This window comes from Vicugna pacos, chromosome 11 (genome assembly GCF_048564905.1).
Source record: "Vicugna pacos chromosome 11, VicPac4, whole genome shotgun sequence".
NCBI lineage: Eukaryota > Metazoa > Chordata > Mammalia > Artiodactyla > Camelidae > Vicugna > Vicugna pacos.
The window spans coordinates 74,382,563-74,406,835 of NC_132997.1; the positions used below are offsets into that span (position 1 = coordinate 74,382,563).

Below are 24,273 nucleotides of genomic sequence, written 5' to 3' on the forward strand. Positions count from 1 at the left end.
AGGTTTTTGTTTTGATGCACCCAGCATCTCTTCAGGGGTCCTCTGCTCTCCTACCCTCTGTCTGTATATTTTGGGTAGCACTGACACCATCTCTCACTATAGGGCTGGACAAATAACTCTGGCCAATTAGAGGACTCCCCAGACTCAAAGATCTTACAGTCTAGGCCAGCTCCAGTAAGTACAGAAAGGAGGTATGCAGTAAGAGCCGCATTGGAGGAACTGAATGGGGTGGGAGGGCAGAGGGCAGGAGGAACCACTGCCTGTTGGAGGAGGTCTGTAGCTGGACTGAGTAAGATTTAGATGGGTAGAGATTTGGGGGAAGGCATTCTCTGCACAAGAATAAGGATCAAACATGGGGAGACAGGAACCTGTTAGATGCATTTGGAAGCTGGCAAGGGCCCAGTCTGACAGGAGTGAAGGGCTTCTGTGGGGTCAAGATAAGGCTGGAAGGTTAGACCAGGGCCAAGCCTCTGAGTTCTGGATACTATGTTAAGAAGCTGAGGGTTTTACTCAGGAGGTAATGTGGACCTGTTCAGAGTGGGGGTGGTGGGTAACCTGAGCAGGGTTGAGCATTAGGAAGCTGATCTGCCAGAAGAGTGGATTAGAGCGAAAGAGGCGAGAGCCCAGACACAAGCTGCATGAGCCCAGTCAAGGAGACATGGCCTTGGCAATGGGACTAGAAATAGGGCGTGACAACTGGCAGAGGCACTGAAGGAAAGAATCAACAGGCCTTGGGGAATAAGAACCAGGCAGAGTTAAAAGAGCAGATTGCAGAACCTGGGTAATAGCATCCGGGTAGTAGTTTGAAAAGGGCAGGCTTTGGCATCAATCAAAATTGAGTTTGACTCCTGGCTCTGACACTGGTACTTTGTGTGATCTTGGGCAAACTATCTTAACTCTGGGCCTTGTTATTTTACGCATGGAAGCAGATAAAACTCATTATTGGAAGACTAAAAGTAGTATCAGTAAAGTGCTTTTCTATATAGCTAGTGGGTACAAAGTTTCTTCTGGGGGTGATGCAAATATTCTAAAGTTAAATTGTGGTGATGGTTGCACAACTCTGTTAAATATACTAGAAAACATTGAATTGTACCTTATTTTTTTAATGGAGGTACTGGAGATTGAACCCAGGAACTCATGCCTGCTAAGCATGTGCTCTACCACTGAGTTATTACCCTCCTCTGAATTATGCATTTAAAATGTGTGAATTTTATGGTATGTAAATTATATCTCAATAAAACTGTTAAAATTAATCAATATATGATAGTTACTATTATTATCTGCTTCATTTTCTTATCTGAGTAGTTCTCATAGGTCTTGCCTGACTGACATTGCCCTCCAAACAACTTTGCAGATTTTTTTTCTTATAGTAGCACTGTCTTTTAAAAGTTCTTGGTTGACTTAAACAATATAGAATGTTATTTCTCTCTCACATAAGAGATCCGGAGGCAGGCACTGTTTGTGTCTTCAGACATTGAGATTCCTTCAGATTCACTGCTGTCTCATAGTTCAGTATGGCTGCTAGAGCTCTAACCATCACACCTGCACTCCAGAAAACAAGATGAAAGAAAAAGAGAAGAGCTTGGCCCTTTTTCTAATAGGGAAACTTTCCAAAAGTACAACACAACACTTCCCACTTACATCTCACTGGCTAGAACTTAATTACATGACCCCATCTAGCTGCAAGAGAGGCTGGAAAGTGTGGTCTTGTATTTCTGGTGCTGCTACAACTTGGCCTTTGTTGAAGAGAAGAATGACAATTGAGAGATAAACAGCATCCTTTGTTATAGCTACTATTTAATAAAGGGAGGCAGAAAACAAAAAATATACATGTATATGCATAAAATATCTTTGAAAAGACTATACAACAAATGATATTATGGTTTGTCTCCAGGAAGGGAAAATTGTTGGCTGGGATAGGGATGGGAGGAGGGCTTTCTCTGTATTTATTTTGACCTTAAGAATTTTGAACCATGTGGCTGTATTACCTATTCAAATAAATAAAACTAAATTTTTTTTTTAGCAGGGAGGGTGTAGCTCAGTGGTAGAGGGTGTGCTTAGCATGCAGGAGGTCCTGGGTTCAGTCCCCAGTGCCTCCATTAAAAACAAACAAACAAAGGGGGAGGGTGTAACTCAAGTGGTAGAGGGCCTGATTAGCATGCACAAGGTCTTGGGTTCAATCCCCAGTATCTCCTCTAAAAATAAATAAACAAACAAACAAATAAATAAATAAACCTCTCCTCAAGAAATACATATATATAAATAAATAAATAAGAATTTTAAAAAATAAACAATAGATGAAACTAATTACCTCCCCCCTCAAAAATAAATAAATAAAAGCTTTTTCTTTAAATACTGAATTATGCTACCTGTCCATGTGTCTCCTGATTTCCAATTCTGTTGATACTCAGGTATCCAGAAAGACACAAAGCCTCCGCAGGTCCCAGACCACCTTCCCTTGACACCTACAGCTAATCTCTCTGCAAGTTCAAGCATCTACTTTTCCATTCCCACTGCCATCGTTTGGCAAGGGCGGTACAGTCATTTCTGCAGGCCCAGAAACAGAAGCACTAACTGCATCAGCCTGTGTAGGATTGTCCTAATGGCCCCAGAGGAGAGGTGCTCCTGACGTGGTCGTTTTTCTCTTCTGAGCAACGTACAATGACAGTTTAGTGGCCCCTTGTTTTTTCATCTCTGCATTCGTTACTCCTGTTCTAACAGTAAATCTGGCTAGGCCTAGAATAACCAAAAATCCATCAGAGGGGCTCTCATCCTTTCTGTTTTTCCACTGAATCCTGGAGCTGCCCCCACAAGAAACTTCAATAAATTTCTCCACAGCTTACGCACTTTAAACAATTCCTTGAAACTACTTGCACTAGTTTCCTGGGACTGCTGTAACAAACTACCACAAATTTTGGTGACTTTGAACAACAGAAATTTATTTTCTGAGAGCTTTGGAGGCCAGAAGTCTGGTATCAATAAGGTATTGGCTGGCAGGGTCGGTTCCTTCTTGGGGACTCAGAGGGATAAGCTGCTCCATGCTCTCTCCCAGCTTCTGGTGGCTGCTAGCAAGCCTTGGTGTTCCTTGGCTTGTGGCAGCATCACTCCAATCTCTGCCTCTGTCCACACATGGCATCTTCCCGGTGTGTCTGTGTCCAAATTTCCCTCTTTTAAAGGGATACCAAAAAAAGAAAAGGATACCAGTCACTGCATTAGGGTCCATCCTAATCCAATTTGACCTTATCTAAACTTAACACCTGTGAAGACCCTATTTCCAAATACATCTCACGTACAGATTCCCAGTGGACATGAATTTGGAGAGGACCTATTCAACTCAGTGTATTCTCAAGTCTCTACCTCTGGGGCTGCATCCCTCTAAACCTTTCCAATGTTGAGTCCTTTCTACTTTAATAAGTGGTAAGATATTCCACACTGCTGTATCAGTGTTAACCCAATCCTTTAATCCATTTTAACCACCGAGTTATACACCTGACTGTTCCTAACACTTTGTTTAACCAGTGGCCAGTTATTCCAGCCCTTACCCCACCCCACCCCCATTCCTATCAGTAGCCTCAAGGCATTTTCAATGTCTGCCTTCCTGGTATTTCCAGCTTCCTTAGCTGCTACTCTACTGAGAGGTGTTTAATAACTCATTAGCACCTCTTTGCATCTCAGTGTGAATCTCCTAATCTCTTAAATTCTCTCCATACAAATCCCTCCGCCCCAACCAGCCCAGCTCCTAGCGCCTCCGGTCTGGGAGCTGGCAGGCAATGAAGGGAGTGGTAAAAGGGGTGAGACTCTGTCTGCTTTGCTGCTTCCGAGGCCCATCACTCAGGGATGCCGCCGGCCTCTAGAACAGTGTCAAGCCCCATTCCTGCCATACAGTTTGAAATCCTCAACAGTGGGCAAGAATTTAGTCAACCGCAGCACACTGTCTCCATCCCTACACAATCGTGCTGTTGGGTATTAGGCAACATGCCAGCAGCGTGTACGCTTCCTCCCTTCCTTCCCAATAGTCAGCCTTGAGCCCCCTATGCCCTGGACAGCCCTAAAAGAAGTCACAAAATTAATCACCCCTTTTTTGTGGCTTATTTTTTTCTATCTTTTTTCTAACTTTTTATTCTAAAAATTTTCCAACAGTCAACAAAATTGAAGAAATTTAACAGTGAACTACCCTATTACCCAGCACCTAGATCTTACCATTAACATTTTTTAGCATTTAAAAAATTGAGCTGTTTCAATAAAATGAATATTTAATAATTTAAAAAATAAATCAAAATTTGAGCTATACCTCATAATACATAATTCATTTTGAAGTGAATTTTAGAGGGGGAGGGCATAGCTCAGTGGTAGAGCGCATGCCTAGCATGCATGAAGTCATGGATTCAATCCCCAGTACCTGCATATAAAGTAAATAAATAAATAGACCTAATTATCTCCCCCTCCGAAAAAAGAATAAAGTTTCTAAAAATAAATGGAATTTTAAAGTGCACTTTTTTTTAATTTTTAAAAAATTTTAAACTGAAGTATAGTCAGTTAAAGTGTACACTTTTGTAGTGTACACTTCAGTGGTTTTAAGTGTATTCATTGTGTTGTGCAAACACCACCACTAATTCCAGAACGTTTTCATTACATCAAAAGACATCCCATGCCCATTATCAATTAGTCCTAATTCCCCTCTCTTCCCATCCCCTGGCAACCACTAATCTACTTTATGTCTGTACAGATTTGTCTATTCTGGACATTTCATATAAATGGAATCATACAATAAATGGCCTTTTGTGTCTGGTTTCTTTCACTTAGCATAATGCCTTCAAGGTTCACTCCTGTTGTAGCATATAACAGTACTTCATTCCTTTTTATGGTGAATTATATTCAATTGTATGAATAGATAACATTTTATTCATCCATTCATTAGCTAATGAACATTTAGGCTGTTCTACTTTGGGACTATCATGAATAACGCTGCTGTGAACACTTGTGCACAGATTTTTGTGTGAACATGTTTTATAATCTTCACGTATATACCTAGGAGTGGAATTGCTGGATCATACAGTAACATTAACATTTTACTGTACATACTTTATCATATACCTGCCTGTCTTAACCATCTTCCTGTCCATACACTGATCCATCTCACATTTTTGTGCACTTGAGAAAAAATTGCAAACATCAGTACACTTCACCCCTAAATTCATCAGTGTGTCTATTAACTATGATTATATATGTGTAGAGGTTTTTCTTTTCATATAAAATGTACATTCAATGAATTCTTAAGTGTATGATTCAATGAGTTTCAACATACAGATACACCTGTGACACCCAAATCAAGATATCAAAATATAGAACATTACCACTACCTCCTGAAGTTCCCTCAGGCCTCTTCAGAGTCAGTCCTTGTTCCCACCCTGCCCTCTCCAAAGGCAATCAGTTTTTATAAATTAATTTTGCCTGTTCTGGAACTTCATGTAAGCAGAACCATATGGTGCATGTTCTTTTTCATCTGGCTTCTTTCACTTAGCATACTGTTTTTGCAATTTGTCCATGTTACTGCATGTAGCAATACTCCAGTCCTTTTTGTTGTTGAAGAGTATTCTGTCATCATTATGTGAATGTATCACAGTTTATCCATTGACCTGCTGATAAACCACCTAAGCAGGTTCCAGTTTATGGGTTTTATGAAGAAAACTGCAATGATCATCTGCCTATGGGCCTTTGTGGACCTATGATTTTATTCCTCTTAACTAAATATCTAGGATTGGAAATATTATAAGATAAGTGTATGTTTAGTTTTGTTAAGAAACTGCCAGAGCTTTTCCCATTTCCATGAGCACAACAATGTATGAGGCTTACAAATTTTGAACCAAAATGTAAAAATACAAATTGTAAACTGCTACTGATTTCATTTAAGAAATTTAACTAATTAGGTTCAGAATATTCCAGCTAATAAGTGGCTGCGTTGACCACACTCTCAAATAAACAGTGATTTTAAACAAAGGGATGCCTTAAATTTATACAATGTTATATATTTCACATAAATTAATAAATAGAATGACCCTTACATAATAAAGAAACAAATTTAAAAAACCACTCAACAAACCAGGAAAAGAAGGGAACATCCCCAACCTGATGATGAAGGCCATATGTGGAAACCCATAGTCAACATCATACTTAATGGTGAAAGACTGAATGCTTTACATCATACTTAATGGTGAGAGACTGAACGTTTTCCGCTAAGATCAGGAACAAGACAAGGATGTCTGCCCTCACCTATTCTACTTAGAATTGGTTTAGAGGTTTCAGCCAGGGCAATTAGACAGGAAAAATAAAAGGCACCCAGATTAGAAAGGGAGAAGTAAAACTTCATCTGTTTGCAGATGACATGATCTTATATACAGGAAATCCTAAGGAATCCACTAAAATGACATGATGAATTTTATGACATACTTAGAAGCTCGGATTTCAGAGATTTAAAAATTCATTTGCTTTCTTCAAACTGCCTCTTCCTTTATTCTCACATTTTCCCCTCCACACTTGACAAAAATAAGCCCAACTCTTTTTTTTTTTAACAACTTTCTACCTCTTCCCTTCAACCTGCCCCTCCCTAAAGGTTTACTGCTGTAATTAGCATCTTGCAACTGCCCACCCAGACCCTTGTTTCTATTTATCTGGATCCCCATTCTCCAGTCTCTTCTAAATCACTCTCCTGCTCTATATTTTAAAGTAACTAACTCCCTACTACCTGGTTTCTGTGTTTGTGTGTGCATGCTTTGCGGCTAATTGTTAAAACAGTTTTATTGATGTATAATTTACATGTCAAAAATACATTATTTTAATGATTTTTAGTAAATGTACTGAGTTGCACAACCATCACCATAATCCAGTTTTAGAATATTTCCACCCTGATAGGATCCCTCCTCTGTAAAGGCTGGTCTACCAAAAATCTACCTACATGTGTAATGTTTGGAAGTTAGGCCTGAGGGATTTGGGATTTTGAAGAAAGACTTTAAACCTCCAGGCAACATGACAGTGAAGAATCATTTTTTGTCCCTCTTTCTTTAAAAAAATGAAGTCTTAGTTAATCATTAAGACAACCATGATATCTTGAAGGGTTACGGTGGCCATATCTCCATTTCCATCCAAATAGCTGACCATTTTCCTCTCCTGCTACCCCTCAGAAAGGTACCCCCACGGGACTGAAGCTTTCTTCTTAAAAGAACTTTCTAGCTCGCTGCCCCTCCCGTGAGGAGGATCCTCCTCTCTAGCAATGACAGCCCTAGTTCAGATTCCCACACACGCACGCTCCCGATCAAAAAGCATTAATCAGTGGCCTTTCTTTGCCAATTTCCAATCCGCCACCCTCATCGCACCACTGGGTCCCCTCCCTTCTTTTTCATGTCTGACAACCTCGTTTTCCTAATCGCCAGACAGATCCCTAGCCCGACGCCTTCTTGTCTCCATCACTCTCCTCACTGGTCTGGCCATCACTTCCCAAAGGCTGGCATCCCGGACCTCAAAAGCGCAAATGCCAAAACCAGAAGAGTTGACGCTCCTACGCTAGGGGAGTGTGTGGGTGTGTGGGTGTAAGTGTATGTGCTTGTGTGTGGAAGAAACCAAAAGAGTCCAGGCCGGTGTTCCCCTTCTAGAAATGCTAATCACGCCCGGCTGAGAGAGGGCGAGCATCAGCTCCGCAGTGCGCCCCTCAGACAGCATCCAGGACTATAGAGCTCAGAGGCAGAAAGGCTTCACCCTGGACCCCGGGCCAGCGGGCGCCCCGCCCCGAAATGATAGTGCACACCCCCGCCCGGCTATGGTAGGGCCCGGCGGCAACGTCACCCATTGTTTACAAATCAACCCGAGCCGGTAGGATTCCGGCTCCCGCGGCTGTAGGCTCTCGGCGCGAGTGCCTGGCGGGCTCAGGCTTCCGCGTCCGCTCCGACCCCGGTCTCGGCTTCGGCCTCAGCACCGCGCCCCGTTCGGCCGCGGCCCACCCAGCCCCAGAGGCAGCCGAGTCGCCAGCGACGCCCGCAGAGCTCCGGGTGCCGGCGCGGAGGGCCATGCCGTGCCGGAGGGAGGAGGAAGAGGAAGCCGGCGAGGAAGAGGAGGAAGGGGAGGAGGAGGAGGAGGAGGACAGCTTCCTCCTGCTGAAACAGTCGGTGACGCTGGGCAGCTCGGGCGAGGTGGACCGGCTGGTGGCCCGGATCAGCGAGACGCTGCAGCTGGACGCGGCGCAGGACCGCCCGGCCTCCCCGTGCGTGCACCCGGGCCCGCCGGTGCAGCCCCCGCGACCCCCGGCGGCGGTGCGGGAGGACAGGGTCCGGATAGCCGCGCTACCGCTGCTTCTGCCGCCCGAAGCCGGAGGCCCGGCGCCCCCGGGAGCCCTGCGCTGTGCCCTAGGGGACCGTGGCCGCGTGCGGGGCCGGACTGCGCCCTATTTTGTGGCCGAGCTCGTTGAAGGCCCCAGCGCGCTGTCCTCATTGCCCCCTCAGCCCAGCCTTGATGGGCCTTCGGGAACCGACAAGCTGGACGCCCCACAGCCGCTGTCGGGCCCGTGCCGGCGAGGATGGCTGCGGGGCGCCGCCGCCTCCCGCCGCCTGCAGCAGCGACGTGGGCTCCAGCCCCAAGCCCGCACCGGCGACGACGACCCGCACCGGCTTCTGCAGCAGCTGGTGCTCTCGGGGAACCTCATCAAGGAGGCTGTGCGGAGGCTTCATTCGCGACGGCTGCAGTTACACGCAAAGCTTCCCCAACGCCCGCGCCGGGGCCCTCTGTCGGCCCCAGTGCATGAGCCCCCTTTGCCCCACAGCCCTCGCGCGGCTTGCAGCGACCCTGGCGCGTCCGGGAGGAGGGCACAGCTCAGAATTGGCGACAGCGTTCTAGTCCCCAGCAGCTAACACCCCGGGAGTGGCCACAGCGCCAGCCTCTGCCTGTAGGGCAAGGGGTTCTCCTGAGGGCTGCGTCCCCACTCAAACTAGTGAACTTGCGCTTTTGGAAGCGGAAAAATAACTAATGAAGACGAGGAATTGAAAAATCGCGAATGTTTTCGCGGGGAACTGAGGTCCAGGGCCCCAATGTGTTTGAAAAACGGGACTTGGTCCTATTTAAGGCAGATTACAGAGCACATCTCAAGCTCATAGTAGGACTCCTTATTTGGCGTGACCAGATCTGGTGGCGCAGTATGCAGTTCCACGTAGCCTCTTGGGCCTCCAATCCGGCGACCATGTGGCCACAGCCCACGCTTCTCAGGATCGCCGAGCGTGCGAAGGACGGGGATAATTCCAGTTGCTTTACCTTTCCAGGGCTGGTTCCTGATCCACTCTGTGGGGAGAGGAACATGAGTAGATCTTTTCAGGGAGTACCTCAAACTGCCAGACTTGAACGTTTAAGACCCTAAAAAAAAAACTATCTCGTGTATTTTGAGGTGCTGGTTCATGATATAAAACATGCGGTACCATGAAGGGACCTTTTCTCTGCCCCCGCTTTGCAACTGGCTGCAAGTGTTGGGGGAAGGCGGTGCACCCGGGATGCTGAAGGGAGATGGGGGAGGGCGGTGCTGGAGAAAGGGGAAGGCGAGGCGCGGAGTGAACCCTCGGTCCCCTGGAAAGTGTATTTTCACAGCCTGTCCACCCCTCCTCGGGTTCAAGGTCACTGTTTCCTGGGCACGAGATTGCGGGGCCCCAGCAGGGCAGAAGAGTCGCCCGGTTCCGCCCGTATTCGGAGTAGAGCTTGGTGTTTTGCAAGTGCTGGAGTCTCCTGAGGACACGGGCACCGCTGCCACCGCGGGTGTAGGGAGGCGGGGACATGCTGGGCGCCGGCCGCGCCCAGGGCTTTCACGGAAACTGCCCCTAGACATGGCCTTGGGTTCCTTATTTTCCCCTCGGCTCTGCAGTCCTACTCGAGCTGGTGGCGCTGACCTTCCTGGGGGCCCAGGCTGGGGGCCGGGGAGACGCCACGTGACGGGCACTCCAGGGACACACAGCCTTGCACAGCGGCTTATAATGGGCTCTCCGGGGCCATTTGCAATAACAGCTGCAATTCCCTGGATAGATGGAGTTGATTTCCTCCCTCTGCCCCTCCCCCAGCCATGCCAGCTCGCCTTTGTAAGTGAAGGAAACAGAGTAGAAAATGTGACCGACACTCCAAATGGAGAAGCTGCAGGCTTTGCCATTGTGAACCTAAAGTACTTACAACCTAATGTTCACTCACTCTGAAGGATTTAAGACTGTATTGTTGGCGTTTTAGTTTTATAAGATTCAATGGCTAGTTCATCACCCAGATGTGGCTATTGACATATCTACACTTCGCACCGGAGTGTCTGAAATTGTGGCTATCCTGGTTATAGGATGTTAACTTAACGGAAATATCTCTTTTTAATAAATGTGTTGGGTTTTTTGTTTGGTTTTATTTTATACCTGTCGTCCGTGGGAAAGATGCATAGAACACATTTCTCTGATCTCCATAAAGATGAAAACACTTGAAATCCTAGTCAGCCTGGCTTGTGGATGGTAATTAGAGCGCTTTTGTGTCTGAGGAGCTCACTAGTTAGATAGGGTCCGTGCGGCTGGGTGTGTATTGGTGCTGGCATGAAATTAAATGAAAGTGAGGTCAGGTTTTGGACCAATCCCATTGGTCCTTAGAGCCTTCTGGATTACTAGTCAGTGGTGGAGATGTTTTATGAAGCTGCTTCTGACTGTATTAGCAAAGGACACCAGATCAGTCACTGCAGACTGGGAGGCTTATCACTTTTTTTTCCTTTCTATTGTGGTCAGTAAGTGCTCTTGTTCATAAGATGCCCCTTTAGGCTGGGGCTTCTCTTGTTAGGGGCTGCTCCGGATGCAGACCTGCAGTGGGAAAGCTGGCTGGTAGAGTATGAAAGGACTCCTCTCTTTGCCCTTGGCACATTCGCTCCCATTCTGTCTCTGAGCAGTGACGTAACAGTCCATCTGTGTCCCTCCTCTTCTGTTACTTCATTCTGTACCCTCCAGGAAGGAGCCATGCTGGACAACTAGGGTATCTAGAGTTCAAGTCCTCTTATTAGATGTGGACCTTGGACAAGTTACTCAACCTCTGTGGGCTTCAGTTTCCTCATCTGTACAACAGATGAGATGTGAGGTGATGAGAAAAAGGGTTATGGTTACTGGCATGTACTGGAGATGAAGTCTCTAGTCCCCACCCCTTCCTTCCTTCCCAGGACTGTCTCTTGGTAGCCAAGTGACTGGGTCCTCGGTTTCTCATGAAACAAGGGCATGCCATGATCCCAAAAGTGCTTTTAGGTTGAGTGCTATGTGATTGAGAGTCCTGATTTTTGAACTCACTTTTGGACTCTCCCTGTTGTCTATACCTCTCCATTCTCTCTCCAAATACATACACAGACCCTGATGGTCTCAGAAATTCCTCCAGAACACACTAAGCCAGCCATTTCCCACAGCCTGTCCGGGAAGGGTTGTGAGGTGACCAGTTCAGTGCCACCCAGCAAGGGAATGGTGCCTGTGGAGGCTCTAACACAAACTGAGGAAGGGGGCTTCCAACAGTGCAGTGGGCTTCCCACTCTGGGCACTGAGCAGGAGGAAAGTAGTCAGGTGCTGACTTCCCCTGGCACTGGAGTAGCCCTGAGGTCCTGGTCCCCCCTTCTTATTTGGGGTGAGATTTCCTGGAGGTCAAAGGTCTAGGAGCAATCCAGTGTCAAACTCGCCATGATTTGATGCCACTGCACCAACTGTGCTGGCTGACTTCTTGTAATGATGGGTTAAAGCTAGACCCAACCATAGCGTTCACACAGTACAACCTCCTCCTTTAAAAAGGAAGACGGGAGAAAACTAACGCTACTTGAGGCACTTTAAATGCTCTATAACCCTGTAACTGTCTATCTTTAAAAATTCTGTGAGGTCTAACTAGTCACCCCCAAAGCCTTTTTGGGATTAAGCCAGGATTTGCATTAATGATTTTTAAAAGTTATTAGAACATTTTATAGGTGGAAAAATAGTCTAGGAAGGGGGCAGGGCAGAGTGACCTACCAAAGTCATTTATGAAGTCAAAGGCCTAACAGAGTCTAGATCCCGGGTGTCCAGTCTCCCAGTTCAGGTCTCTTTCCAACAGCCTGATACCATCATACATAGTCCAATACTGTTCACAGCACAGCTCCACACAAACTACCATGTGAATGACACCCCTGCAGTTGTCTGATGTGATAACCCTGCCATTGGAACCCTGGAAAGCTAGATATGCTGTAACCATTTTCTTACAAAACATTCAGTATCCTGTGAAGACAGCTGGCCAACAGCGGCCTGGGTAAGATAAAAAACCAAAGCTATAAAGTCAATGAAAAAAAATGCAAAATAAACTAAAACACAGAAATTGACAAATGATTTGGAGAAAACAATGCCACTCCTCACAGAGAACTCCAGAGTCTGCCAGCCCAAGATTTTATTCTAAATTAGAATGAATACAATATTTGAATTCAGTTTTACCCTTTTTCGCTCTTTCCTTTTTCAGCTCAGAAGCAGAAACATGGAGTGTAGATCAGGCACCACTTTCTTATCCAGCAAAGTCTGTGTCCAAACCCTGTGATCCCTTCCTTCCAATCAGGAAGGAGTTGCCCTGGCAACCAAATTACTAACTCACTCAATTAGCTCCCCCCTCTTCCACCAATGCTTAGTAATCACAGAATGTCAGCCCCCGGAGAGCTCAGCCATCAGGGGTCTAGTGCTACCGCCTCATTTAGAGATGGAAGCACAGAGAGGTTTCCACTTGGAGGTGCACTCCATTTGAACACTGTGAAGGCTGCGCAGGCAAAGCGGCAAAAACTCTTCCATGCAGCGCTTCCTCCTGTTTTTCCATCCATGACTGAAAGGAGAACAAATGTCCTGCCCATAACAATGTTTCCCAGGAGACGTCATAGATAAGAGCGTGAGTGGGCTCTGCAGGCAGCCCTGCATTGCTAGCTGTATGATTTGGGACCAGGTCCTTAACCTCAATAATCTGAATTAACTCATCTGCAAAATGGGGATAAGAATAGTGCCTACCTTGAAAAATTGGATAAAGGTTAAATTAGATCATGAATGAGAAGCAAAATAGCAAATAAACGCTCTAATGAAACAAAACATTCCTGGAAGCTGCTCCATTAAGGCCACTACTTTAAGTCATTTGTGGAAAATCTGCCTCTTACTGACTTCTTCAATCTGTTTCTTAAAAGGAATTAAACTGTTTGCTCTGCAGATAAATCTTTTCTTGAACATGCACCCCTGCTGTATAGGCAAGGGCTACGGGAAGTGCAGAGGAAGGAAATAATCAGTCTCGAAGAGGTTTAATCCGAAAGGGGTGGAGGTCCCCTTCAAGCCAAACCTTGAAAACAGCTCAGGACTGGGACTGGTAGACTCGGGGCAGCAGGAAATATTACAGGGGGAGGGTTTGTGGTGAGGACACCCTGAGGCCAAGGCTCTTAACGCCCCCATTTTTATCAGAAACTCATCCCCTTCTCATTCAAATTTCAGTGCTCAGCTTAAGTTCTGTGTGCCTGCCCTGTTCTCTCCCATCTAGAATTTGTCCACAGAAAACCGTGCAGTTTCTTCGCATGAGGTGATCTTCATTTTGTTCTCATTCTTCATTTTATTTACTGTCATTATAGGGTTATCTCAGGGGCTCATATGTGAATGTCTTCTTTTCCCAAAGAGATTATTTATTCTTTGGTGGCAGAGGAGTGACAAGTTGAAGAGGACGTTTTAGGCAGATTATCAGGTGACACAGTGCGGGGGATGGACTGAGGTTGAGGGGGAGAATTTATGGTCAGCCAGATCGGTTGGATGGCTGTTACAGCATCCAGACACCAGGTGATAAGGGCCTGGGCGGGAAGAAGAGAAGACAAGAAGGGACACATTTCGAAAAGAAAACCTGTAGTCCTCAGTACAGTACCAGGTAGCTGTTAAAATGCGGGCTCTGGAGCCAGACTGCCTGGGTCCCAATCCTGGCTCTTTCCTTTAAAGCTCCTTCCTGTGACCTTGGGCAGGTCTTCACTTCTCTCACCTAGCTGTCCTTATCCGCTAAGTCTGATAATAATAAAGTCCCTGCCTCATCAGGTTGTAAGGATTCATTGGCAATTGTTAGTAAAAATGCTTAGGCCACTGCCTGAAACAGCTGCATTTAGTAACAACGCCTGGGTATTGGCATTTAGTAAATATTTGTAGAGCAAACAAATGGAGAGTTTCAACAGACTTGCAGAGGCTAAGAGAGTGCTTGGGGTACAGATGATGAATTGTGGTGCCTGGAGGTTCGGAGGGGATGGGAAAAGATGAACAGCAACTAAAAAGGGAAAACGTGGCTAGAGGATGTGCAAAGGGATGAATAGAAGGGAAAATGCTATAAAGGACAAAGTTCCTTGAAAAGGTGGGAAGGGATGGGGTACTCGGGGCAGGTTTGAAGGGCAGGGCTCAGGGGGACTGTCTGGGTGGATGTCCCCCATGACAGCATAATCACCTTTCCCCAGTCACAAACTCTCGTACCCCAGCGAGGCCGGGGAGCTGATGGTTGGCTGTTGAAACAACCTTGTAAACCCTTCATGCCTGGGATGGCTGGGTATGTTTCTGTTGTTTTTGTATGAAGGAATCCTTCTTCTCTGTACCTGACACTATAATAGAATGAAAACCCAATCTGATACCAGAGTTTATTAACTGCTCCCCCTTATCAATTAACTGCCTCGTAAGAGGTAAAATTCACCACCCCCAATTGCTAGGCTGTTCATGCAGTTTGTTTGACTTATTGATTTGGGTGGGTTGAAAAGAATCACAAGCTGGTTATCATCTTGTTACCTTTGCCCTGCCTTTTGCCCGTTTCTTTTTTCCTGTCTAAATTAGATTTGGTTTCCTAGATTTTCCTGAAAATCTTCCCCAGGCACTGGAGTCATAATCACCTTTCTGCAAATGCACCATAAATAGCACTTCTCTTCAGCTGGGTTAAGCAGGGCGAGAACTCACAGTGTGGATGTTCAAAACATACTACTTAATTGTGCTGATAAAGAGAAGTTGAATAACTTCAGGATTAAAGAAAGGTAGGGAAGGTCACTGAGCAAGGTCTGATTCCATATACCCTGGACCTGACCACAGAGGGTATAGAGAGATCATACAGGTATAGCTCTGCGTTTGTGTTGGCACACGAGGAAAGTTTGAGAATGGAGATGCTATTGTGTTGAGGTATTTACTGGGTCAAGTTTTGTGAGATGATCTTAAGGACTTTAATAAATTCAACATGGGAGGAAATGGTGTACACACACATACCCACCATCTCATACAGTTCACCCTTCAGCCTCCCTTGGCTTCTCATGGTTCTACTCTTGATCTTTGTAAAGTGCTTGGAACAGAGCCTGGCTCATGCTAAGCACTATATTCACTGGCTAGTGTTACTCTTTCCCAACTGGCAGCATCTCCCAGGCTCCATCCACCCCTCTTAGCTCTAACTGCCAAACCTTTATCTTCAGCCCTGATCTCTCTTCCAACTCCTAATTTTTTATGAGGCACCAGGCCCTGTAACTTCCCACATGAAACCCCCACCCCCACCACACACACTCAAACAACCAGCTTCTTCTTGCAGCTTCCCTATTGCTCTTGTCCTTCTGGACTCAAGACTTGCAGAATGTTACCAGGGAAACCTAAGCCTCGGCCCCTTCAGAAGATGGAGTTGTCTCAGCTCTGTCCATCTGCACGTCCTCAGTTCTGCTCGCATTCACTCAAAGGGACTAGCAATATCCCAGCCACAATCACTGCTGAGTCACGTACTAGGAATGGGCTATCCCAAACTGCATCACCTTGGAAAAGGTCATTGCCTCCTTGGTACAGAGACACTTCCCCAGACCCAGGACCAGGACTAGGCTCTCTCTGACCTTTGCAAATAGCTGATCAGCAGCTGGGGCTGAGGTTCATGAAGAAAATGTGTGAGTAGGCTCAGATAGAAAAGAGGTTCAATTTAAGAACCATGAGTTCAGATCCTGTTCTACCATAAATAATTCCTACCTGTCCCCATTGTAAAGAGTGAAGGAACATCTTTTAAAAGGTGCCTACCAGAGTTCCTAGGCTAACAGGGCTCAGTCCCTTTCCCCCTCTCTACCTTGCTTCTCAGGTCCTATAGGTCTGCAGTCACCTAGAAGTCATTCTAACTTCATTCCTGAGCACCGTCCTGGCCATGTTACAGACCCACAAGACAGCTGCAGTGGGTGAGACCTCACCGTCTTGGCCCTATGCCCTCATCTTACAGAAAACTCAAGGTTCTAAAAAAGCAGCCACCTAGCATCGGTTATCTGTACCTCTTTTATGCAATTCCTGTTACCTTATGGGAAGGTCTTGGCCCCAAACTTGCTTTTGGGATCTTCCAGGATGTCTGAAACCCTGCCTCACTCTAGATCCCCAGCGCCCCAAACATCATGGTTGGCATACAAGGAACGTTTGAGAATAGTGATGCTATTGTGTTGAGGTATTTACTGAGTCAAGGTTTGTGGGATGCTCTTAAGGACTTTAAAGCAGGAGGACCTAGAGCCAGACTGCCTGGTTCAAATCCCAGCTCCTCAACTTAAAATATGGTGACTTCTGGCAAATCACTTGATCTCCTGGGCCTCGGAGTCATCATCTATAGAATGGAGAAAATAGTGTCTACCTCATTACCAATAAAGACATCACAAAATGAAATAATGATTTAAAGCACCAGAACAGTACCTGGCACATGTGTGCTCAGTAAGTGCCACCCCCCGAAAGGTGACAGCAGAGACAGACCATTTGGAGGGTGTGTGGAGGTGGCCTTCTGGAAGGAAGCCAGGAAAAGGGACTTTTAGGTTACAGGAGCAAAAGAGGCAGTAACCACCTATGCTCACAGTGGAAGAGAAGGAGTGGCTACAGTGTCAGTGAGGGTACCTGGGCCCCCTGAAGAAACAGACAGGGGCCCTCTGAAGGAGAAAGGGGCAGTGGTGATGCCAAGAATCAGCAGCTCTTATGTTTTGAGCAATTAAGTGCCCCAGACACCTCAGGTACTCATTTTACCCTCCCAACTATCCTATTAAGTAGTATGGTTTTATAAATTAGAGGAGGAAAAAGCACAGAGCAGTGACTTGCCTGGTGTGACACAGCTGGTGAGCAGTGGGGCTGAGTCAAACTGAGTCACTGAGCACTAGCCTTCCTTTGCAGCCCCAAGGAAGGAGCTGGCGGGAAAGGTCCCCTCAGGGCTAGATAGCAGAGCTGGGCTGTACCAAGAAAGGCTTCCTTGTGGGAAGGGGCCCCATGCCTGGGGAAGATGGGACTGAGGGCAGAACCAGGAGGGCCACTTCAATTAACTGAACCCTTGCCTGCTCACACCACACCATCTTACAACTACCAACTACATCGTTATAAATCCCACTGTCAAGACAGGGTCAATCGCAAAGGAGAAAATAGGTGGCCTCTGCCTATACCCTCCACATCCTTCAAACACAAAAAATTCAGATGAAAACTCACCTCCCTCCACCTGCTTCCAGACACAGCCAATTGCTTGGCCTCTGCCCTCCAGCATATAAAGTATTTCTGGAACATGTTTTTATTCCACACAGAGAGTGAAAGCCCATAGAGCAAGGTTTAAAAACCTAGACTTCATTTTCTGATCTTGTGGAACATCAGCCCAGCACTCATGTACTGCAGCTCTACCAGTGTTCTGTGCTGAGCCCAGGTCCCCCCAGATGCACTCTTCATTATTCTTTCATTATGGTTTTTTTTTTCTTTTTGCGAGGGGGACGTAATTAGGCTTATTTGTTTTTAGAAGATGTACTGGGGATTGAACCCAGAACCTCGTGCATGCTAACCACACACTCTATCACTTGAGCTATACTCTCCCCTCTTTCATTATTTAATGTGTCCCCTATGTGCTTTTCTTTCCCCCACCTTCCACCAGAAAGCCAAACCATACTCCAAAACAAAAACCAAATTTATTCAGCAGACATTTTAATTAAGAAATCCTATAAATCAGGACCACCACAATTTCAGACACTCCGGTGCGAAGTGTACGTCAATAGCTACATCTGGAGGATGAACAAGCCATTGAATCTTCAAAAAAAAATTAGTTTAGCTCCCTTAAAGTTTGGGGGTGGCACCTTACTTAAAGCGCCATCAAGTTTCACACGGGTAAAGCCAGCGGTTTCTCCTCCTGGAGAGTCACATTTTAAAAAAATGGTTTCAGTCAAGCACAAAGAAGGGCTGGTGGAAGGAGGAAACTGAGAAGGGTGAGCACGACCCACGGAGGCTCACGGCTTCAGAGAGGGCCAGAACAGAGCAGAAAAACATTCAGGGTCTCATCCATCCCGTGCAGACACCAGAAAGGGTGGAATAAGAAAGCCCAGCTGGGAGGACAGGAGAGAGACTAGAGATTGTTTATGACTATTTCTGAGAAAGCTCAAGGCACGGCCAAGAGTGGCCTCAGGGGAAGAGGAGTTCTGGATAAAAGGAAAGCACAGAAAAAAACAAGTAACGTCCCCACACGTCTCTCTCCACCTGTGTCTCCTCGGGAGACTCCAAGAGGTAGCAAATCACAGACAGGGCTCTTCTTGGAGCAAACGAAAGAAAAGACACAGGGATGAGTTAGTTCTCCCAGGAACCCCACAGCCTTCCACCTATAGCACATTGTGACCTTGAATCACAGGTGGCAAGGTCAAGTCATTTAAAAGTCCACATCCAATTCGACCCACCTTCAAAATCTTCCACCTTCCTCCGCCCCCCACAATTGGCATTCACATCTCCCACCTCCACCAGTCACCAACCAGGTGGGAGAAAGAGGTCGATGCCAACCCACCCACTACCGAGCTTTTACATTCTTTTTCCCTCCGGAATTTCTTTGCACAGCAATTGTAGCACCATTTTCACTAAGTTCCTCCACCGGCAAATAAAATGTTTCGTGTTATGAGTTTTCAAGTATTGTTATAAAGCCCTCGCGATTCTCGCCCCTTGGAGCCTTGTTTTTAAATAATCCCAGCACACGACACCCCCAAGGGTTAAGTCAGGTACAAGTTGATGCAAGTAGCTGCCATGGTTCTCCCAGTTTATCCCAGGTCCCTGGCCCCGAGGTGGCCGGGGAAATTCTCACGCGGCACGGACGCATCCTGGCCCGTGAATTTTTCCAAGCAAAAGTTTTCTCAGACAGTCTCGCCGAGACCGGTAACTTCTCGGCTTGAGGTCTCTCCCCACGCGCCTCCCCGCAGCCTAGGCGGTCGCTCCCAGAAAGGCGACGGCGGCTTCAACTCAGAGTTGGTGAAGGTAGGACGCTGTTGGGTCTGAGCAGCAGCCTCCTCTTCCTCCTCGAGGGGCCCCGGGTCAGTGCAAGCCGCCGGAGGGCTGCAGGGCAACCGGGTCCGGTCCCCTGAGCCTGGCGCCGGGCCCAGGGGCGCCCGCGGGGCCTGTGGCTGCAACCGCGGCGACGGCTCGCTGGAGCCTCCGCACGGCTTCCTTGATGAGGTTCCCCGAGAGCACCAGCTGCTGCAGGAGCCGGTGCGGGTCGTCGTCGCTGGCGTGCGCCCCGGCTGGAGGCCATCGGCGCTGTTGCAGGCGGCGGGAGGCGACAGCGCCCCGCAGCCATCCTCGCCGGCACGGCCCCGGCAACGCGCTGGGGCCTGCGGCGAGCTCGGCCACAAAGTAGGGCGCAGCCCGGCTCCGCACGCGGCCGCGGTCCCCGAGAGTGCAGCGCAGGGCTCCCGGGGAGGCCGGGCCCCCGGCTTCGGGCGGCAGAAGCAGCGGCAGCGCCGGAGCCCGGGCCCTGTCCTCCCGCACCGCCGCCGGGGGCCGCGAGGGCTGCAGCGGTGGCCCCGGGGGCGCGCACGGGGAGGCTGGGCGGTCCTGAGCCGCGTCCAGCTGCAGCGTCTCGCCGATCTGGGCCACCAGCCGGTCCACCTCGCCCGAGCTGCCCAGCGTCACCGACTGTTCCAGCAGGAGGAAGCTGTCCTCCTCCTCCTCCTCCGCTTCCTCGCCGGCTTCCTCTTCCTCCTCCCTCCGGCACGGCATGGCTCTCCGCGCAGGCAACCGGAGCTCCGCGGGCTTCGCCGGCGACTCGGCTGTCTCCGGGACTTGGTGGGCCGCAGCGGAGCCGGGCGCGGATGAGGCTGAAGCCGGGTCCTGGCGGACGAGGAAGCCGGAGCCCGCCTGGAAACCCAGCCGCGCGCCTACAGCCGCGGGAGCCGGAATCCTACCGGCTCGGGTTGATTTGTAAACAATGGATGACGCCGCCGCTGGGCCCTACCACCGCGCCTGGGCGGGGGTACGCGCGAGGAGGAGGCGCGGCGCGGGCCGCCAAGGGCAGCGCAGGACCGTGGTCGGAGCCTTCTTGTGTCTGCGCTCGATGTCTGTCTATGAGGGGATCCCGGGCGCTGGGAGAGCTTCTTACTCCCCTGGCCTGAGGAGCAGCACAAAAAAATGGAGACTCCGATTTGGCCTGGATTGGTTTCTCCCACTCGCGGACACACCCACCCACACACCCAACCCCTCCTCCTCCTCCGACGCTTCCTCCCTCCCCACGTGTCAGCACCGCTTGGGCCGGCCTTGCTCCTCCTCTGCGCACCCGCAGTCACCCGGGCCTGGTGGGGGAGGGCTGGACCCCGCGGCGGGCCGCTTCCGAGGGGTGGGGCTGGGGGAATTGGGGTTGGGGAAGGGGACCTTGCAAAAGAGAGGGGAATCAACCGACCTAGGAAAGTGTCTCTGGCCTTCCCCCTCCGCCCAAGTTCTCAAGTACCCCCACCCCGCACCCCGCCACCTCGCGCCTAGCGCGAGAGAAGTACGCGCCACCGCATGGCTAAAGAAGAATTGACTTTTTTCATTAAAAAAGAATAAAAGAAGAAGTAGAAACACAGGGCGATGGAAAAAATCCAATCATTGGCCTCAAACATGGTCCAAATATAAAAATTTTTTTCTTTTCCAGCCATCTATAAAAGTACAACAGCCACACGTCCAATGTAACGTTCTACACTTTTCCACTTAGCATTACGCCATAAACGGTGTTCGTGTTATTGCATGCACTTTAGAACATAGAATGATTACATAAGTTTCCATCAAGTGGCTGTACCATCAATTGTTAAACAATTTCTTTAATAACGTTTGCTATTTACCTAATTTCACCGTTGTGAATAAGTGTGTGACTAACTTTTTTGTGCGTAAAACTTTTTCCATGTTTATTCTTTCCTAAGAACATATTCCCAGGAATAGATACGGATATTGTAAGGTTTAGAATAAATGTACCAAATTGCTCTCCAACAACTGGGTAAATTTACTCTCCCATCATTAATGTGTGAGCCTACATTATTCATTGTGCCTTCAGCAGTACTTTAGTATTATAGTTTTTTGTTTTCTTTGCTTTTTGTTGTTGATTTCATAGGTGGAATGAGTAACTCCTTTCAGTGTCTATTTCTTTGATTTTAGTTAGGTATATTTCGGTAGTGCAGTTTTCTAAATTTTGTTAACCAACAACTCTGCTTCCTTTTTTTGTGAATAGTTCTTTAGTAAGCTTTTCCTACTGAGTTTTTCTTATGCATTTGCATGACTCCTCTACATACCATAAGTTAACTCATTTCTTTCATATTCCACTGTGAATATTTCTTCAATTTTTTTGTTGGCCCTTTGCAGCCATTTTTTTCCCACTAAAACTTAAAATTTAATATAGTCAAATCTGTAAAAATCCTTTCCTTTGAAATTTCTAACACAAGGCTAAATTTAGAGTCTTCTTGCCTCCAGATAGTTATTAAACATTCAATTCTATTTTCCTTAGATTTTTTTTCCTGATGTGTTGATTTTTTTCTTCCAAGTCCGTCTGGATTAATTTTGGTCATTGGTGTAGGGAGATGATGATTTTTTTTTTCCCTAGAGAGCTTGTCAGGCAGGGCTGTATTTCTTTATTAGGACAGAGGTGTGTGGGCACTATAAACAGAAGCTCCCTCTTGATCATCTCTCAGCTGCTGGTTAAGCCCAGGTTGGAAGGCCTGGGTGGGGCTGGGAATATTTTGATCAGCCTGTTGTGTGAAGTCACAAGAACCCTGAACAGGTTGTGCATAGACCTAAAGAGAGTCAAGTCTCATTCCTGTCACATCTTGGTGTGTGGCTCCTGGCAAATCAGTTTACAAGTGTTTTCACTTGTGAAATGGAAAAAATAATCCCTGCCCTGCCTCCCTCTGAGGATTGTTTTCAGGATCAAATGAGATAATGGGAACAGGCTTTGTCAGGCATTACACAAATATAATGTGGGATTAGGTCCAAGGGTTTACTAACAGAGGCCTGGCTCAGTTCCAGCAAGTCCCTCAGGGAAACAGCTAATATATTAATGATAAAGTTTCCCCTTTGCAGCCCACTAAGTAAAACGTACCCTGAAGGCGTTACTTCTTTGAACTTGCCTGGTCCCTGAATTCTGCCTCGTGTCTACCCGGACCTGGGATTGTTAACCGCCTTCTTGAAGTCAGCCCAGAGGCTCCTACATCCCAAGGTGTGACCCCACAACTCGTTCTGCAGGTTTTGGTGACAGATCCTTTCCCAACATGCAGCCTTCTTCCTCAGTCTCTTTGGAGGGCTCTTCGTACACTTTACTGATGAAGACTGGAAGCCATTCCCCTTAGAGAGAGTGATTCTCATTTTCATTCTGATGGTACTTACTGGAGAATTTCAAGGGGAATGAAAATTAGGGGAGGGCTTATGGATTTCAGCAGAGTTAAATGGTAATTTTTTTTTCTCTTCTCTGTAAGATGATGCCTGCCTGTAAGTAGAGAAAAGCAGTTTTATGCTCCATTGACTTTAAACATTAATGGGGCTTGTGTAGCTATTGTCTCTAAGCCAGCATCCCTGCAAGTCGTTTTTGTCTTCTTGTCAGGGTAATTCCCATAGTGCTCTTAGTACTATAGGAAATGGAGCTTTGAGATGGCATTCTTTTAAAAATCTTCCCTTTGTAATGTTGCTTTTGTGTGGAGATTGCTATGTAAATATACCAGGACTTGAATATTATACTATTCATTATAGAGATGAATTCATTACAGAAGACCAACACCATTTTCTAGGGGCACTTCTCTGGAGAGCTCTGAAAGAGGAAAGTGCTGTGCTGGACCAGTGGGAGGCAGAGAAATGCCCTGGATTAGGAATCAAAATACAAGATGCTAGAGAGGCTCAGATGCAATTAAAAGTAATGAGAGGGTATCAGAAAGGGAAGCGATGAGAGTTGTGTGCCTGGCACGCTGGCTGTCTGCCTGGAAAGAGACATGGAGGGTATTCAGAATCATCCATGGAAGGACATAGAATTCAAGGGTTTTCTGCATTCGTTTAGACTGCATTGAAATCCTTCCCAAGGAGTTTACTTTCCACATGGATTTTGTTATCAGTAACCTGTACTCAGAGACACCAGCCAGGGTGAAGAGAGATGGACTGTAGGCTTGGAATCCCACCTGTATCCAGCCATTTCATTCTTCTATGCCTCAGATCCTGAATCTGTAAAATGGAGATGAGGCGGGTGATCTCTTCTTTACAAAACTGTTATACTACATAAGAACGTGTAGGAGCAGACTTATCACATGACCCTGGGGGTGATATTGGAGTTAAGTTCTGAGAAGGAGAAATGATAGTCTTAGGAACATTTAAGTCTAAAAAAGGAAAATTCTACACTGTGGTTTGTTAATGGATGAACAGATAAATGCAGTATAACCATGCAGTGGAATATTACTCAACCATAAAAAGAAGTGAAGTGCTATGTGCTACAACATTATGCTCAGAAACGTGCTAAGTGAAAGAAGCCAGAAACAAAAGGTCATGTATTGTGATTCCATTTATAGGAAACATCCAGAATAGGTAAATCCATAGAGACAGAAAGCAGATTGGTGGTTGCTGGTCTGGGAGTGAGAATGATGGGAGTAGAGGGGGTGACTGCTGTAGAGTACGAGGTTTCCTCTTGGAGCATTGAAAATGTTTTGGAACCTAATAGTGGTGGTGTTGCACAGTGCTGTGGGTGTACTAAATGTCACTGAATTGTATACTTTAAAATGGCTAATTTTGTTATGTGAATTTCACCTCAATTAGAAAAATTCTATGCTGTATCTGGTATTTGATCTAGTTCTTTCTCTATAATTGTAACTGCCATCTATTTGCTGATGGGAAGTAATTACATCCTCATCCTGCTTCTAGTGCAGGTCGCCGATCTTTTTCAACTTTGAGGTCACATTGAAAATGTCAGATCACCTGATTCCCTTACTCCCATTGCATGATTTTCTGACCAAGGTGAACTGGGTCATTGTTTCCCTCAGTTTGGAAGCAAAGGTTTGTCCAG

General features: G+C 47.0%; 2 protein-coding genes across 2 annotated transcripts; one reads left to right on the forward strand and one right to left on the reverse strand.

Moving 5' to 3' along the window:
* The first annotated feature begins 7,871 nt into the window (after positions 1–7,871).
* Positions 7,872–9,458, forward strand: FRAT1 (FRAT regulator of WNT signaling pathway 1). The gene has a single exon (XM_031682839.2). The coding sequence runs from the start codon at positions 8,058–8,060 to the stop codon at positions 8,892–8,894; it is 837 nt and encodes a 278-aa protein (XP_031538699.2). The 5' UTR covers positions 7,872–8,057; the 3' UTR covers positions 8,895–9,458.
* A 9,718-nt stretch (positions 9,459–19,176) lies between these two features.
* FRAT2 (FRAT regulator of WNT signaling pathway 2) lies at positions 19,177–20,379 on the reverse strand. Its single transcript, XM_072972342.1, has one exon. It carries the CDS (start codon positions 19,989–19,991, stop codon positions 19,308–19,310), a length of 684 nt encoding a protein of 227 aa, XP_072828443.1. The 5' UTR covers positions 19,992–20,379; the 3' UTR covers positions 19,177–19,307.
* Positions 20,380–24,273: the final 3,894 nt, after the last annotated feature.

What these genes read in the sequence shown, in the direction of transcription:
- FRAT1 (XM_031682839.2), top strand. Translation starts at nt 8,058, where the DNA reads ATGCCGTGCCGGAGGGAGGAGGAAGAGGAAGCCGGCGAGGAAGAGGAG.
- FRAT2 (XM_072972342.1), bottom strand. Translation starts at nt 19,991, where the DNA reads ATGCCGTGCCGGAGGGAGGAGGAAGAGGAAGCCGGCGAGGAAGCGGAG.